The sequence below is a fragment of the Ovis aries genome, chromosome 7 (assembly GCF_016772045.2).
Source record: "Ovis aries strain OAR_USU_Benz2616 breed Rambouillet chromosome 7, ARS-UI_Ramb_v3.0, whole genome shotgun sequence".
Lineage (NCBI taxonomy): Eukaryota > Metazoa > Chordata > Mammalia > Artiodactyla > Bovidae > Ovis > Ovis aries.
In genome coordinates this window covers 79,076,791-79,094,713 of record NC_056060.1, presented here as the reverse complement: position 1 = coordinate 79,094,713, position 17,923 = coordinate 79,076,791, and the positions used below count along the sequence as shown (strand labels likewise).

The window sequence follows — 17,923 nt, the reverse complement described above, 5'->3', positions numbered from 1 at the left end:
ACTGATGTTGAAGCTGAAACTCCAATGCTTTGGCCACCTGATGTGAAGAGCTGACTCATTTGAAAAGACCCTGATGCTGGGAGGGATTGGGGGCAGGAGGAGAAGGGGGCAACAGAGGATGAGATGGCTGGATGGCATCACCGACTCAAGAGACATGAGTTTGAGTAAACTCCGGGAGTTGGAGATGGACAGGGAGGCCTGGCGTTTTGTCCATGGGGTCGCAAAGAGTCGGACATGACTAAGCGACTGAACTGAATTGAATTAAGAACAAGCTAATTCTCCTTTAATCTTATCCTCTATTTGACTACTCAAGATCTCTGGAAAAGCAGAAAATACTTGTTTCAGTTTTGCTTTTTAACTTACCCACTCACAGTCGATTCCAAGCACTGGAAAATCTTCTATCTCACTCCTAAGTGAGGGCTCAATTTGATCCCACTCTGCCTCCTGAGACACAGTCATCACCTTTGCTCCGAGGATCCTCTCTTCCCATGAGGCTCTGGGGGCAATGGAGCGCGGCTGGTCCTCTCCTGGAGCGGGCAGCTCTCTCCCGCCTGGCACTTGCTGCTGCTGCAACAGCCGCCGCCGGGTCACCACGCTCGATTTACTCCTCCGGCGCTGGAAGCCTTTCCATAGGACAAACCCTCCGACAGCCACACCAAGAAGGGTGGTCACTGTCAAGGCCACTAAGTGTTTAGACATCTTCAACTTTCCTGCTGTTTAGGAAAGCATATCACTAACCCCACGATCTGCAAAACAAATGGCAACACTCTATTTACAAACAGAATTTGAAGCTCCACGGAAAAAAGTACCCCCTCCACCCCGCAAAAAAATAAAAAGTTCCATTCACAATCCATGTAACCACAAACTTAAACAATGGCTACAAATTTCCACGTGAAACAGTGGTATTTTAATTCTTCCCCCCTTTGGTATGTCTTGTACTCTACTTCTGGGCTTCCCAGGTGGCTCAGTGGTAAAGAATCCGTCTGTCATTGCAGGAAAATGCAGGAGACGAGGGTTCAATCCCTGGGTAGGGAAGATAAGCTGGAGAAGGAAATGGCAACCCACTCTAGTATTCTTACCCGGAGAATCCCATGGACAGAGGAGCCTGGAGGGCTACAGTCCACCGCGTCACAAAGGACTGAGCGATTGAGCACATATGCACATACTCGTACCTGTATCTCCATCCTCATCCAAGGAAAAAACCCTGCCCTCTATCAGTTGCCCAGGGCTCTCTTAATCCTACAAAATCAAAATAGAAAAATCTAGACTCTTCCTTCCACTTGTTGATGTAATGTGAGTAAATTTTAGTTAATGGGTCTTCCTTGGGGTGTCTGTGTTTAGACCCTCAATTTCTAACAGTTGAACAGAAACATCTGCTTTGCAACTTGAAAAATCTAATCACCAGCGAGTTGGTGGGGAGACTTTTACTTTTTAGAAGGTGTGAGCTGTAGGGGATGGAACACACAGGCCTGAGTAAATGTGGACTTTCTGTTGTTTCAGAAGTTCTCAGTAGATCTCCCATAGAAACACACTCAATTACCGAGGTTAAACGAGGGCAATGCAAAAGAGAAGACAGACTAGAAATGAAAAAGAGCAGAACTTAGAGAGCCAAGCTGCTAAGTCGCTTCAGTCGTGTCCGACTCTGTGGGACCCCAGAGATGGCAGCCCTCCAGGCTCCCCCGTCCCTGGGATTCTCCAGGCAAGAACACTGGAGTGAGTTGCCATTTCCTTCTCCAATGCATGAAAGTGAAAAGTGAAAGTGAAGTCGCTCAGTCGTGTCCGACTCCTAGGGACCCCATGGACTGCAGCCCACCAGGCTCCTCCATCCATGGGATTTTTCCAGGCAAGAGTACTGGAGTCAGGTGCCATTGCCTTCTCTGTGAGAGCGAAGAGGGGGCTGCAATTTGAAATGTTCACAAGGTCAAAACAGGATAACATAAATAAGTGAAGCAAGCCAAGTGCAAGAAAAAATTGACACAGATGTCCTATTAAATATGTAGGCACTGTCTTCCTTTCTATCACAAAATAGTTTCTTCTACATTTTTCATATGTAAAATAAAATTCATTATTTTAGGGCAAGACAAGGAAAACAAAAAGTTTTTTCTGTCCTTTGGCCTCCTCTCTCTTCCCACTGTGCACTATGTATCTGAATTATGCATTAACCTAAACTTCCCCATCGGCAGAAATACCTGCTCAGTCATAAAGAGCAATATTCTCCTAGCATCAATAAGACAACTCCTCAGAGATAACTTTCCTTCTTGATCTCACAAGGGGTCACATGGCACTTGGATCTCAGTAATATAAACGGGCAATAATACAACATCTGATGTACAGCCCTTGGTCCCAAAAATCTTTTATAACTGTGCCTTGACTTCTCAGTGATGGAACAATTCTCAGAGCTTTCTGAGATGTTCTCCCCAGGTTACCATCCTCCAATTTGGCTCAAATAAAATCTTTCATTTCTTCCTTGGATTAACTGATTAACTTTTTTACCGATATTTACAACATGGTTTTTAACCACCTAACTTTTTTTTTTTCCTATTTTTGATAGAAAACATAGGTATATACTACTATTCCTGTACTATTTTTAAAACAACAGTTAAAGTGTAACAATAGGGAATGGCTATCCACTCCAGTATTCTTGTCTGGAGAATTCCAAGAATGGAGCCTGGCAGGCTATAGTCCCTGGGGTCGAAAGAGTAGGACACGGCTGAGTGACTAACACTTTCGCTTTCACAAGGGTAACAATAAATGGCAAGGGGCTTTTGGCCTCTAATGGAGGGAAAAGGAGGGAGAGCAACCATCAAGCACCACCTGCTGTGCTCTTCCTCACCTATTCGTGAAGTAGCCCCAGTATGTTCAGATTATCCTAATGACTTGAGAGAAGGTGGATACCTGAATTTTATGTGAAATATCGCCCTTTTCAAGTGTCAGCAACAAATCTAGTTTCTGAAACACTGTGCCAGCGAAATAAAAAAGTTTGAGGTTTCAATAAATTTTAAAAATAATCTAAAATTTAAAACTATTTTGGGTTCTAGGGCTACACGTCTGCAGTCTCTGATCTAAAAATCTATACTGTTCAAAGACACAGCAATTTGCTAGACCCCACCTATACTTTTCAAATAGCCATGAATGGATGTGAGAGTTGGACCATAAAGAAGGCTGCTGTGCTTAGTCGCTCAGTCGTGTCCGACTCTTTGCAGACCCATGTACTATAGCCCATGAGGCTCCTCTGTCCATGGGGATTCTCCAAGACAAGAGTACTGGAGTGGGTTGCCCTGCCCTCCTCCAGGGGATCTTCCCAACCCAGGGATCGAACTCAGGTTTCCCGCATTGCAGGCGATTCTTTACCTTCTGAGCCACCAAAGTAGCCCAAAGAAGGCTGAGCACCAAAGAATTGATGTTTTCAAACTGTGGTGCTGGAGAAGATTCTTGAGAGTCCCTTGGACAGCAAGGAGATCAAACCAGTCAATCTCAAAGGAAATCAGCCCTGAACTGGAAGGTTTGATGCTGAAGCTGAAGCTTCAGTTCTTTGGCCACCTGATGCAAAGAGCCAACTCACTGGAAAAGACCCTGATGCTGGGATACATTGAGTTTGAGCAAACTCTAGGAGATAGTGAAGGACAGGGAAGCCTGGAGTGCTGCAGTCCATGGGGTCGCAGAGTCGAAGAGGACTTAGCAACTGAACAACAATACTGCTCTGTGACTCTTGGTTTCCATTCACTGTGTACTTTATTTTGTTTCAGCCACACCACATGGCTTTTGGGATCTCAGCTCCAGACCAGAGATTGAACCCGGGCCACCAAAGAAAGCCCAGGATCCTAACCGAAAAGCCACCAAGGAACTCCCAATGTGTACTGTTTTTATCAATTTTTAAAAGTTTCAACTGTTGCAGGAAGGGGGACCCCTTCCAGGGTCAGAAACTGGGCTCTTGTCTAACACTCAGAAATGAATTGTCCGAGGAGACACATGTGCTGACAAAGCAAGAGATTTTATTGGGAAAGGGCACCCGGGTGGAGAGCAATAGGGTGAGAGAACCCAGGAGAACTGCTCCACCTCGTGGCTCACAATGTCGGGTTTTATGGTGATGGGATTAGTTTCTGGGTGGTCTTTGGCCAATCATTCTAATTCAGAGTCTTTCCTGGTGGTGCACGCATCACTCAGCCAAGATGGATGCTAGCAAGAGGGATTCTGGGAAGTGGACGGACACACGGTGTCTCCTTTCAACCTTTCCCGAACTCTTCCAGTTGGTAGTGGCTTATTAGTTCCGTATTCCTTATCGGGATTTCCTGTCATAAAACAACTCATGCAAATGGTTACTATGGTGCCTGGCCAGGGTGGGCGGTTTCAATCAATGTGCTTCCCCTAACACAACAACAAATTTTTAAAAAATACTTTAATATTTACAACAACTGATCCTTATGCCCACAGATATTTAGCACTGGAGAAAAAATGGAATCACAGTTATTACAGTACTAATGAAAACAATAAAATGGCTATGCTGCTCTTAAAATACTTTTTTGCAGAAACTATGCTTCAGTATTCACGTGTATGTTCTCCAGTACTTTTCCTGAAGAAGAAATTGAGACTTAATGAGATTAAAGAAACTTGCATAGCGAGATTTCTAGTTAAAATACTCTGAGAAGATTAAAAAAAAAAAAACCTTCCCTTTCCCACTCTAAACAATACAAATTTTGGAGAAAATTTAAAGAGATAACAAAAGTTTAATACACAGTTAAACTTAAAAAGAAGACAGGTGTCAGAAATGGAAGAAAGGAACCTGCAGTGGGTAGGAAGTAAAGTTGGGCAGAGACCAGAACACACAGCAGCCCCAGTGCGGGGGTATATCGCCAGCCCAGGGACAGAAGTCTAGGCCACAGGCCCAGAGCACAGCAGAGATGCAGGAAAGTGTTGCCTTGTTCAATAAAAGAGCCTCTAAGTGTTCACCCACCATGGCCCGGGTAAGTCACCCACCCCAGGGTGAGAATATGAACAGTTACTTGGAGATCGACCAGGATGGTAGAATAGAAAGACCCTGAGTTCACCTCCCCTCACAAGCACACCAAAACCACACCTATCTACAGAACAACCATCTACGAAAAAAAACCAAAACCTCCTGAAAAGATCGTCTACAGCTAAAAGACACAAAGAAGGAACCACAAGATGGGCAGGAGGGGCTGAGTCATGATATAAAGTCCGTACTCGCAGGTGGGCGACACACAAACTGGAGAATAATTACACTGCAGAGGTTCTCCCACAGGAGTGAGAGTTCTGAATCCCACACTGGGTTCCCCATCCCGGAGATCCTGCACCAGGAAGACTAGCCCCCAGACCATTTGGCTTTGAATGCCAGCAGGGCTTAATTTCGGGAGCCCCAAAGGATTATGGGAAACACAGACTCCACTCTTGAATGACACACACAAGATCTTACAAGCACTGAGGCTCAGGCCAAAAGCTATAATTTGATAGGAGACTGGGTCAGATCTACCTGCTGGCTTTGGAGAGGTTGGGGGTGGCTGCGGCTGGCGACAGTTACGTTTGGGCGCTCAATCAGTCATATAAGCCCCTGCAGATCTTTGTTCCTCCCTCTAGCTCATTAGCGCCTGTGGCCCTACCCAATAGCTAGTAGGCACCAATGTTGGGATGCCTCAGGCCAAACAACTAACTGGGTGGTGACAGCCCCACCCATAAGCTGTCAGGCTGCCTAAAGACTTCCTGAGCCCACAGCCCCCTCCAGACACTCAGAGGCAACTAAGAATTTGCATATGTGCTCAGTGGCTTCAGTCATGTCTGATTCTGTGACTCTATGGACTGTAACTCAACTGGCTCCTCTGTCCATGGAATTCTCCACACAAGAATACTGGAGTGGGTTGCCACGGCCTCCTCCAGGGTATCTTCTCACCCCAGGAATCAAACCTGCATCTCTTAAGTCTCCTGCACTGCCAGGCGTTCTTCACCACTAGTACCACTTGGGAAGCCCAAGAGTTTGCATGCCCCAACTAAAGGTCAAGCATGCCACCACAACGAAGAAGACTGAAGACCCCACGTGCCATAACTAAGATCTGGCACAGCCAATATATATATATATATATATATATATATATATATATAAATTAATTTTAAAAATATCTTTTAAAAACCTTCATTCCCTGAAAAGGGTGGGGGTGGGGGTGGGGTGCTTCCCTGGTGGTCCACTGGTTAAGAGTCTGCCTACCAATGCAGGAGACACTGGTTCAATCCTTGCTCCAGGAAGATTCTACATGCTACAGGGCAACTAAGCTGGCGTGCCACAGCTACTGAGCCTGCGTGCCTAGAGCCCATGGTCTGCAATAAGAGGCTACTGGAATGAGAAGCCCAGGTACCACAATGAAGAGTAGCCCCTGCTCACCACAATCAGAGAAAGCCTCAGCAACGAAGACCCAGTAGAGCCAAAAATAAATAGGTAAAAATAAATAAATCTGGAAAAAAAAAAAAACTACCATATGACCCAGCAATTCCACTCCTGAGTGTATACTCCCAAAAAACTAAAACACTAATTTGAAAAGATACATGTATCCCAATGGTCAGTGAAGCCGTATTTATAATAGCCAAGACACGGAAGCAACCTAAATGTCCATCACAAGATGAATGGATAAAGATGGGGTATATATACACAATGGAGTATTATTTGGCCATAAGGAAGAATAGAATAATGCCACTTGCAACAACATGAATGGACCTGGAGATTACCATACTAAGTAAAGTCAGACAGAGAAAGACAAACATCATATGATATCACTTAAATGTGAAATCTAAAAAAATGAAACAAGTGAACTTATTGGCAAAACAGAAACAGACCCACAAAGAAAACAAACATGATTACCAAAGAGGAGGGGGAGCAGGGATAAAACAGGAGTTTGGGATTAATATACACACATTGCTGCTGCTGCTGCTGCTGCTTCAATCATGTCTGACTCTGTGCGACTCCATAGACAGCAGCCCACTAGGCTCCTCTGTCTCTGGGATTCTCCAGGCACTAGAGTGGGTTGCCATTTCCTTCTCCAATGCATGAAAGTAAAAAGCGAAAGTGAAGTCGCTCAGTCGTGCCTACCAGGCTCCTCCGTCCATGGAATTTTCCAGGCAAGAGTACTAGAGTGGGGTGCCATTGCCTTCTCCGATACACACATTACTATACATAAAATAGATAACTAATAAGGATCTACTGTATAGCATAGTACATAAAATATACGAAGTATTTTCTCATCATCTATAAGGGAAAAGCTGTATATACCTGAATATAAGTATAAAACTTTTGAAAACTGTAAAGTACTATAGAATATAAAGAATCTTTCCCTGGTGGTGCAGAGGTTAAAGCGTCTGCCTGCAATGTGGGAGACCTGGGTTTGATCCCTGGGTCGGGAAGATCCCCTGGAGAAGGAAATGGCAACCCACTCCAGTATTCTTGCCTGGAGAATCCCATGGATGGAGGAGATTGGTGGGCTACAGTCCACAGGTTGCAAAGAGTCGGACAGGACTTCACTTTCACTTTCACTTTTCATTCAATTTAAGAAAAGAGAATATGAACAGAGTTCCCCCTAAGAGGACAATGCCTCAAATCTGCACTCTGGACTGATAACAGGGGCTGAGTTCACGTTATACTTACAAAAGGAAACTCTTAGCCAAGAAACTAAAACTAAAGATGAGTTCACTACAAAAAGACACAGCTGATCATAAAACTGTTTCCATCATGCAAGAAACATGCAGGATTGCCATGGAAGATCAGTCCCTACAAGAGTGTTCACAAATGAGAGAAAACAACACAAAACCCCAAGCCCTAAAACCAATAAAAATAGCTCACAGAACCAGCAAAAAAATAAATAAAAAGAAAATCATATCTGAGATCTGAAAGAGACTTCAAAGTAATAGTCAGGGAAATTCAGGAAAATAAAATCTAAAGCATGAACAGGAGACAACAGAAAGTAGAATTTCTAGATACGAAAAACATTTGTTAAAATTTTTTTAAAAACTCAATACTCAACAAACAGTGGACCAGGCAGAGAGAAAGGAAGAGTTACTGAAGTGAAGATAAATCTGAGGAAGTCACTCAGAATGCATCACAAAGATAAAGAGATAAAAAATATAACAACAGACAAAAAGGATAGATTGAGAAACTCAATATCCACAAAAGGAAGATTTGGAAGATGAAGGAGGTCAGATTTGGTACAGTTCTGAGTCCAAGTTGGATAAATTAAATATATCCACAAAAAGACTTGTATAAGCATATTCATAACAGCTTTATTCATAATAGCCCCAAACTGCAAACAGCCCAAGTAGCGCATCCATACAATGCAATGTTAATCAAGAATAAAAAGGAACTTATTACTAACACATGCAACCGGGATGAATCTCAAATAACCTTAGGCTGAGTGAAAGAAGACAGATATAAAAGAGACACTGTATATATTTATATATAAAGAACATCTATTTATATATATTTAGAACAGCTAAAACCAATCTATGGTAGAAAAAAATCTGAACAATAGTTGCCTCTGAGAGAGGTGGGTCCAGGGAAGAGACATTTAAGCTGTGCCCTGAATGACAAAAATTGAGCCAGTTATGCTCAATTCCAGGGAAAAGCATTTCAGATATGAAGGAAATTTCTGAAATTGTGGTAAAGTTCCATATGTTGATGGAGGTGTGGGTTACACAAGTGTAGGTGATTTTTTAAACTTAGGGATATTTCTGATTTTTCTCCTGTTGGCTTGACTTATGAAATAATGACTGCTGGTTTATTCACTGTCTATCTTTCCCACCAGAATGTAAACCCCATGAAAATAGGGACCTCACATGCTTCTTCACCTTAACTGGCTTCTTCATTTATATATAACTATCTCCAGCAATTAGCACAGAGCTGATAACAATAAATATTTACTGGATGAATAAAACAATTCAAGGTATTATATGCTAACATTTTAGGATAGATATTTCTAATTCAATTATCAGACTACAAAACTGTTTATCCACATGAAACTAAAAAAAATGTCTTCCCTTATTGAGCTGTGATACTATAAACAAGCAGTATGGTTCAACACTGGGCTAGGAGTGAGAAAAATCAAATCTTGGGTTATAAATGGAATGTCTGTGTCCCTCTGAAATTCAGGAGATATCTCAGACTCCAACTGATGGTATTAGGAAGTAGGGCCTTCAGAAGGTAATTAGGATCAGATGAGGTCATGAGGGTGGAGCCCTAGTGAATAGGATTAGTGCCTGGAAAAAAAGACCTTGTTTCTCTCTGATCTCTGCCACTATGGATATAATAAGAAGTTGTTAGCAGCCTGCAGCCCAGAAGACTCAACCATGCTGGCAATCTGATCTTGGACTTCCAGACTCCAAAACTGTTAGAACTGGTATCTCTAAGCCACCCAGTCTGTGGTATTCTATAAATTCAGACTAAGACACATCACTAAGGACTGGCTCTGGGATCCAAAGCTTTCACTGCTTCACCAGTCTGTGGTATTCTATAAATTCAGACTAAGAAACATCACTTAAGGACTGCCTCTGAGATCCAAAGCTTTCAATGCTTCACCATCTTCAGTGACAAAGGATCTGCAATTCTTTTTTAAAAAACTGTATTAAAAATTATATAAAATAATTACATAAAATAACTGTTATAAAACTGACAACAGTGGTTAACTAAGGCAGTAGGGTAAAAATAGTTTTGATTTTTCAAATTCTGTACAAGTATGTATATATTCATAATTTTGTTCTTGTTGCTTTAGTGGCTAAATCACGTCCGACTCTTTTCTGACTCCAATTAGAAACACGTTTTTTAAAGTACTTTTTAGAGATGGGCTTCCCTGATGGCTCAGACTGTAAAAATATCTGCCTGCAAAGCAGACTTGGGTTCAGTCTCTGAGTTGGGAAGATCCTCTGGAGAAGGGCATGGCAACCCATGCCAGTATTCTTGCCTGGAGAATTCCATGGACAGAGGGAGACTGTCAGGCTACAGTCCACAGCATCGCAAAGAGCTGGACATGACTGAGTGACTAACACTTCATTTTCACTTTTCAGTTCAGTTCAGTTCAGTTCAGTTGCTCAGTCATGTCCGACTCTTTGCGACTCCATGAATCGCAGCACGCCAGGCCTCCCTGTCCATCACCATCTTCCGGAGTTCACTCAGACTCACGTTCATTGAGTCCGTGATGCCATCCAGCCATTTCATTCTCGGTCGTCCCCTTCTCCTCCTGCTCCCAATCCCTCCCAGTATCAGAGTCTTTTCCAATGAGTCAACTCTTCGCATGAGGTGGCCAAAGTACTGGAGCTTCAGCTTGAGCATCATTCCTTCCAAAGAAATCCCAGGGTTGCTCTCCTTCAGAATGGACTGGCTGGATCTCCTTGCAATCCAAGGGACTCTCAAGAGTCTTCTCCAACACCACAGTTCAAAAATATCAATTCTTCAGCGCTCAGCCTTCTTCACAGTCCAACTCTCACATCCATACATGACCACAGGAAAAACCATAGCCTTGACTAGACGGCCCTTAGTCGGCAAAGTAATGTCTCTGCTTTTTTTTTTTTTTTTTTAATTTTTTAATTCTTACATGCGTTCCCAAACATGACCCCCCCTCCCACCTCCCTCCCCACAACATCTCTCTGGGTCATCCCCATGCACCAGCCCCAAGCATGCTGCACCCTACGTCAGACATGGACTGGCGATTCAATTCTTACATGATAGTATACATGTTAGAATTCCCATTCTCCCAAATCATCCCACCCTCTCCCTCTCCCTCTGAGTCCAAAAGTCCGTTATACACATCTGTGTCTTACTATCTAGGTTGGTCATAACTTTTCTTCCAAGGAGTAAGCGTCTTTTAATTTCATGGCTGCAGTCACCATCTGCAGTGATTTGGGAACCCAAAAAAACAAAGTCTGACACTGTTTCCCCATCTATTTCCCATGAAGTGATGGGACCAGATGCCATGATCTTCGTTTTCTGAATGTTGAGCTTTAAGCCAACTTTTTCACTCTCCTCTTTCACTTTCATCAAGAGGCTTTTAGCTCCTCTTCACTTTCTGCCATAAGGGTGGTGTCGTCTGCATATCTGAGGTTATTGATATTTCTCCCGGCAATCTTGATTCCAGCTTGTGTTTCTTTCAGTCCAGCGTTTCTTATGATGTACTCTGCATATAAGTTAAATAAGCAGGGTGACAATATACAGCCTTGACATACTCCTTTTCCTATGTGGAACCAGTCTGTTGTTCCATCTCCAGTTCTAACTGTTGCTTCCTGACCTGCATACAGATTTCTCAAGAGGCAGGATAGGTGGTCTGGTATTCCCATCTCTTTCAGAATATTCCAGACTTTATTGTGATCCACACAGTCAAAGGCTTTGGCATAGTCAATAAAGCAGAAATAGATGTTTTCTGGAACTCTCTTGCTTTTTCCATGATCCAGCGGATGTTTGCAATTTGATCTCTGGTTCCTCTGCCTTTTCTAAAACCAGCTTGAACATCAGGGAGTTCACGGTTCACGTATTGCTGAAGTCTGGCTTGGAGAATTTTGAGCATTACTTTACTAGCGTGTGAGATGAGTGCAATTGTGCAGTAGTTTGAGCATTCTTTGGCATTTCCTTTCTTTGGAATTGGAATGAAAACTGACCTTTTCCAGTCCTGTGGCCACTGCTGAGTTTTCCAAACTTGCTGGCATATTGCGTGCAGCACTTTCACAGCATCATCTTTCAGGATTTGAAACAGCTCAATTGGAATTCACCATCACCTCCACTAGCTTTGTTCGTAGTGATGCTTTCTAAGGCCCACTTGACGTCACATTCCAAGATGTCTGGCTCTAGATTAGTGATCACATCATCATGATTATCTGGGTCGTGAAGATCTTTTTTGTACAGTTCTTCCGTGTATTCTTGCCACCTCTTCTTAATATCTTCTGCTTCTGTTAGGTCCATACCATTTCTGTCCTTTATCGAGCCCATCTTTGCACGAAATATTTCCTTGGTATCTCTAATTTTCTTGAAGAGATCTCTAGTCTTTCCCAGTCTGTTGTTTTCCTCTATTTCTTTGCATTGATCGCTGAAGAAGGCTTTCTTATCTCTTCTTGCTATTCTTTCGAACTCTGCATTCAGATGCTTATATCTTTCCTTTTCTCATTTGCTTTCCGCCTCTCTTCTTTTCATAGCTATTTGTAAGGCCTCCCCAGACAGCCATTTTGCTTTTTTGCATTTCTTTTCCATGGGGATGGTCTTGATCCCTGTCTCCTGTACAGTGTCACGAACCTCATTCCATAGTTCATCAGGCACTCTATCTATCAGATCTAGGCCCTTAATTAAATCTATTTCTCACTTCCACTGTATAATCATAAGGGATTTGATTTAGGTCATACCTGAATGGTCTAGCAGTTTTCCCTACTTTCTTCAGTTTGAGTCTGAATTTGGTAATAAGTAGTTCATGATCTGAGCCACAGTCAGCTCCTGGTCTTGTTTTTGTTGACTGTATAGAGCTTCTCCATCTTTGACTGCAAAGAATATAATCAATCTGATTTCGGTGTTGACCATCTGGTGATGTCCATGTGTAGAGTCTTCTCTTGTGTTGTTTGTTATGACCAGTGCATTTTCTTGGCAAAACTCTATTAGTCTTTGCCCTGCTTCATTCCACATTCCAAGGCCAAATTTGCCTGTTACTCCAGGTGTTTCTTGACTTCCTACTTTAGCATTCCAGTCCCCTATTATGAAAAGGACATCTTTTTTGGGTGTTAGTTCTAAAAGGTCTTGTAGGTCTTCATAGAACCATTCAACTTCAGCTTCTTCAGCGTTACTGGTTGGGGCATAGACTTGGATAACTGTGATATTGAATGGTTTGCCTTGGAGATGAACAGAGATCATTCTGTCATTTTTGAGATTGCATCCAAGTACTGCATTTCGGACTCTTTTGTTGACCATGATGGCTACTCCATTTCTTCTGAGGGATTCCTGCCCGCAGTAGTAGATATAATGGTCATCTGAGTTAAATTCACCCATTCCAGTCCATTTCAGCTCGCTGATTCCCAGAATGTCGACGTTCACCCTTGCCATCTCTTGTTTGACCACTTCCAATTTGCCTTGATTCATGAACCTACATTCCAGGTTGCTATGCAATATTGCTCTTTACAGCATCGGATCTTGCTTCTATCACCAGTCACATCCACAACTGGGTATTGTTTTTGCTTTGGCTCCATCCCTTCATTCTTTCTGGAGTTCTTTTTCCACTGATCTCCAGTAGCATATTGGGCACCTAATGACCTGGGGAGTTCCTCTTTTGGTATCCTATCATTTTGCCTTTTCATACTGTTCATGGGGTTCTCAAGGCAAGAATACTGAAGTGGCTTGCCATTCCCTTCTCCAGTGGACCACATTCTGTCATTTCACTTTTAGAGACAGCCAAAGTAACTTTCCCAGTTAACACTTAAGACATGATTATATTCCTGAAAGAAATCTCATTTTAGTGAATTAAACAATAAGTTAAAATGTTCAGAAAGTAGCATAAGGTAGAGGATAAAAACATAAGCCCCAGAGTCAAACACACTGGGCCTCTGCCACTTGCCAGCTATATGGTTGTTGTTGTTTTACTCAGTTGTGTCTGACTCTTTTGTGATCCCACGGACTGCCAGACTCCTCTGTACAAGGGATTTTTCAGGCAAGAATACTGGAGCAGGTTGCCGTTTCCTTTTCCAGGAGATCTTTCTGACCCAGGGATTGACCCCTTGCCTCCTGCATTAGCAGGCGGATTCTTTACCACTGAGCCACCGTGGAAGCCCTGGTGGCTACATAAACGGGCAATTTACTGAACTTCTCTAAGTGTCAGTTGCCTTATCAGTAAAATGAGAAGGATAGTACCTACCATGTCAGATTATTGTAAGGCTTTAGTAAGATGACGAAATAGCTTGCCTTAGCATATTGGCTAGCACTTTAGAAGAAGTGAAGTGAAGTCGCTCAGTCGTGCCTGCCTCTTTGTGACCCCATGGACAGTAGCTTGCACCAAGATCCTCCATCCATGGGATTTTCCAGGCAAGAGTACTGGAGTGGGTTGCCATTTCCTTCTCCAGGCTAGCACTTTAGAGTTCAATAAATGTTCAATATGACTACTATGTACTCCTTAAGGAGTACGTCAAGGCTGTATATTGTCACCCTGCTTATTTAACTTATATGCAGAGTACATCATGAGAAAGGCTGGGCTGGATGAAACACACGCTGGAATCAAGATTGCCGGGAGAAATATCAATAACCTCAGATATGCAGACGACACCAGCCTTATGGCAGAAAGTGAAGAGGAACTAAAAGCCTCTTGATGAAAGTGAAAGAGGAGAGCGAAAAAGTTGGCTTAAAGTTCAACATTCAGAAAACGAAGATCATGGCATCTGGTCCCATCACTTCATGGGAAATAGATGGGGAAACAGTGGAAACAGTGTCAGACTTTGTTTTTTTGGGTTCCCAAATCACTGCAGATGGTGACTGCAGCCATGAAATTAAAAGACGCTTACTCCTTGGAAGAAAAGTTATGACCAACCTAGACAGCATATTCAAAAGCAGAGACATTACTTTGCCAACTAAGGTCCGTCTAGTCAAGGCTATGGTTTTTCCTGTGATCATGTATGGATGTGAGAGTTGGACTGTGAAGAAGGCTGAGCGCAGATGAATTGATGCTTTTGAACTGTGGTGTTGGAGAAGACTCTTGAGAGTCCCGTGGACTGCAAGGAGATCCAACCAGTCCATTCTGAAGGAGATCAGCCCTGGGATTTCTTTGGAAGGAATGATGCTCAAGCTGAAGCTCCAGTACTTTGGCCACCTCATGCGAAGAGTTGACTCACTGGAAAAGACTCTGATACTGGGAGGGATTGGGGGCAGGAGGAGAAGGGGACGACCCAGGATGAGATGGCTGGATGGCATCATGAACTCGATGGACGTGAGTCTGAGTGAGCTCCAGGAGATGGTGATAGACAAGGAGGCCTGGCATGCTGCAATTCATGGGGTTGCAAAGAGTCGGACACGACTGAGCAACTGAACTGAACTGAACTGATGAGTACTACTGGGTTCTATAAACCACAGTAGTTTTATTAAAGGGAAACAAAGAACTATAGAGTTAAAATCTAAAAGCCAAATTCACACAGTTGAAGATTTCTTTCCTTCACAATCCTGACAGATCATGACGCGATCTCTACCTGAATACTTCCAGAAACAGAGTTCATTACCTTAAGAGGCAGTTTTTGTTGAAACATACTTGCATTCTGTAAAAGTTCCCTACATGGAAATTTTTCTCTTTGATGTTCAGTCTGGCCTCTGAAAATGACAAAAGTGTTTACTCTTTCCTAAGAGCTTGTGAAATATGTGAAGACAGCTCTTACAACTTCCCTTGGTACCTTCCACTTAATCCAATCAGTCTTCCTGTGACCTAGTTTACAGACCACTCGCCATCATGGCTAGATCCTTCTGAATGGCTCCAAGCTTGCCAATGTATCTCTTAAACTGTGGCACCCACCTGTATTCAGTACTTGAGACATGGTCTAATTGGTGTAGACTACATTGGTACTATTACTTCCCAGGCTCTGGGCCCTATATTTTATTTATGCTGGATGAAATGATAGGTGTTTCAACAGCAGAATCACACTGATGATTCATACAGAGTTTGTGGTAAATAAAGTTCACTGAAATCATACTGAATTCTCAATTTTATATACTTGTATACTTCACACTTAAATCCAAAATTTTACATTTCTTTCTTCTAAATTTCTTCTTGTATGTTTCAACCAAACATTTTATCCTTTGAGATTCATTTGGATTTAAAAATATATATATTTGTTCATTCATTTCTTGCACGAGGGCTCTCTCTAGTTGAGAGCAGGGGGAGAGTGGGGGCTACTCTCTTGTGGAGCACAGGCTCTAGCGCATGGGGGCTTAAGTAGTTGTGGCCCACTGACTTAGCTGCCCAAGAGGGATCTTCCTGGAGCAGGGATCAAACCCATGTCCCCTGCATTGGTAGGTGGATTCTTAACCACTTATCCACCAGGGAAGCCCCTCAACTTGCATCTTGATTGTGCCTTCCCCCACAACTTACAAGTTTGTGCATAGAAAAGTGAATTTTTGTTTTCTGTGAAAATAACATCTTCTAACATGTTTTTATTAATTAATTTTTCAAATTTATTTTTGTATTTCACACTACCTCCATGGTTAATAATGCTGAAATCAGGTTACATTAAGGCAAAATACTTAAAAAAAAAAAAAAAAGAGCATTACTGATTTGCTTCCATTGAGAAGGGCTCCCTCAGACCTGGAATTCCCAAGCAGCCAGGTTCCCACTTATTACTTACCATCATGTGGCCTGTGAAAAAGAAAATCCTAATAGGGAAATTGAAGGAGCAAGTAGGGTACCTCCATATGAAGGAACTCTTGGCAACATTCAAAACAGTTATTAATTCATTTTTATATGGAGAAATTTTGTAGGGTATTTTCCCCCCAGTCAAGGGATTCATTCAGTAAACATGTACACAACCCTTTCAATAAACCAAACACTGTGCCAGACTCTGGGTAAAAAGAGTTAAAAGGCCAATCTGCTTTCAAAAATGCAGGATTCAGAAAAGGAGAACTGGGTATACTGAACAATTTGCAATAAGTGAGGTAACGCAAACCACAGCAGCACACACGAGTACAGGATGGCCAAGAGGAGGAGTGGGAATTATTAAGAGAAGCACTTGCTGGGAGGGGTGAGACTGGTACTGGTGTTAAAAAAGCAGCAAACCGGGGACTTCCCTGGGGGTCCAGTGATTAAGAACACACCTTCCAATCCCTGGTCCTGGGACTCAGACCCCACATGCCTCAGGGCAACTAAGCCCTCACACCCAACTAGAGAAGTCTGCATGCTGCAACGGAGACCCAGCACAGCCAAAAAGAATAATAATAAATATATTTCAAAAATTAAAAAAAATTTTAAGTTTTATTAGTTTTATTTATGCTTATCTGTTTATGTATCCACCTGTGACCATTCATACACTCTAATGTCAAAGTGAAAGTGAAGTCGCTCAGTCGTGTCCGACTCTTTGCAACCCCATGGACTGTAGCCTATCAGGCTCCTCCGTCCATGGGATTTTCCAGGCAAGAGCGCTGGAGTGGACTGCCATTTCCTTCTCCAAAAAAAAAAAAAAAAAATTTTAATGAGCTAGCACCCTCTAGGTGCACCAGGCAGAGAGAAGGGCACTCCAGGCAGAGGGAACAACAGCTCGTGCAAATATATGAAAGGCACGAAGTGTCACGGCACAAGTGGAAAAGTTCAAGCAAACTTAACATGCATCATAAGTGCAAAATTCTGAATTCTAAAGACTGACTCTGAAAAAAAAAATTTTTTAATTGATAATTTCCATATTGATTTTTTAAAAATATTTCTTTTTGGCTGTGCTGGGTCTAAGCTGCTGCACAAGCTTTTCTCTAGCTGTGTCGAGCAGGGGCTACTCTTCAATGCGGTGCGAGGGTTTCTCATCTCAGTGGCTTCTCTTGTTGTGGGGTACGGGCTCCAGGGCACTTGAGCTTCAGTAGTTGCAGCTCCTGGGTTCTAGAGCACAGGCTCCAAAGTTATGGCACACGGGCCTAGCTGCTCTGCAGCGTGTGGGATCTTCCCGGACCAGGGATCGAACCCGTGTCTCCTCCACTGGCAGGTGGATTCTTCACCACTGAGCCACCAGGGAAGCCCTTCCATATTGATTTTTAAGGTGACCTTTTATTTCATTGTAGTAAAACATACATAACACAAAACTTACATTTTAACATTTTTAAGAGTATCATTCAGTGGCATAACTGCATCCACAAGGTTGCGCAATCATCACCACTATCCATTTCTTTCTCTTTTTTTTCCAATATTTATTTATTTGGCTGCATCACGTCTTAGTTGTGGCGCATGGGCTTAGTGGCCCAGCA

General features: G+C 42.7%; 1 protein-coding gene across 1 annotated transcript in view; it reads right to left on the bottom strand.

Annotated features, from left to right (window-relative positions):
• Positions 1 to 17,923, bottom strand: part of EXD2 (exonuclease 3'-5' domain containing 2) — a 59,448-nt gene that overhangs the window by 34,733 nt on the left and 6,792 nt on the right. Inside the window, exon 2 of the mRNA XM_004010746.6 lies at positions 364 to 746. Within this exon, the coding sequence (XP_004010795.2) occupies positions 364 to 699 (336 nt within the window). The 5' untranslated portion in view covers positions 700 to 746. The remainder of the gene's footprint in view (positions 1 to 363; positions 747 to 17,923) is intronic.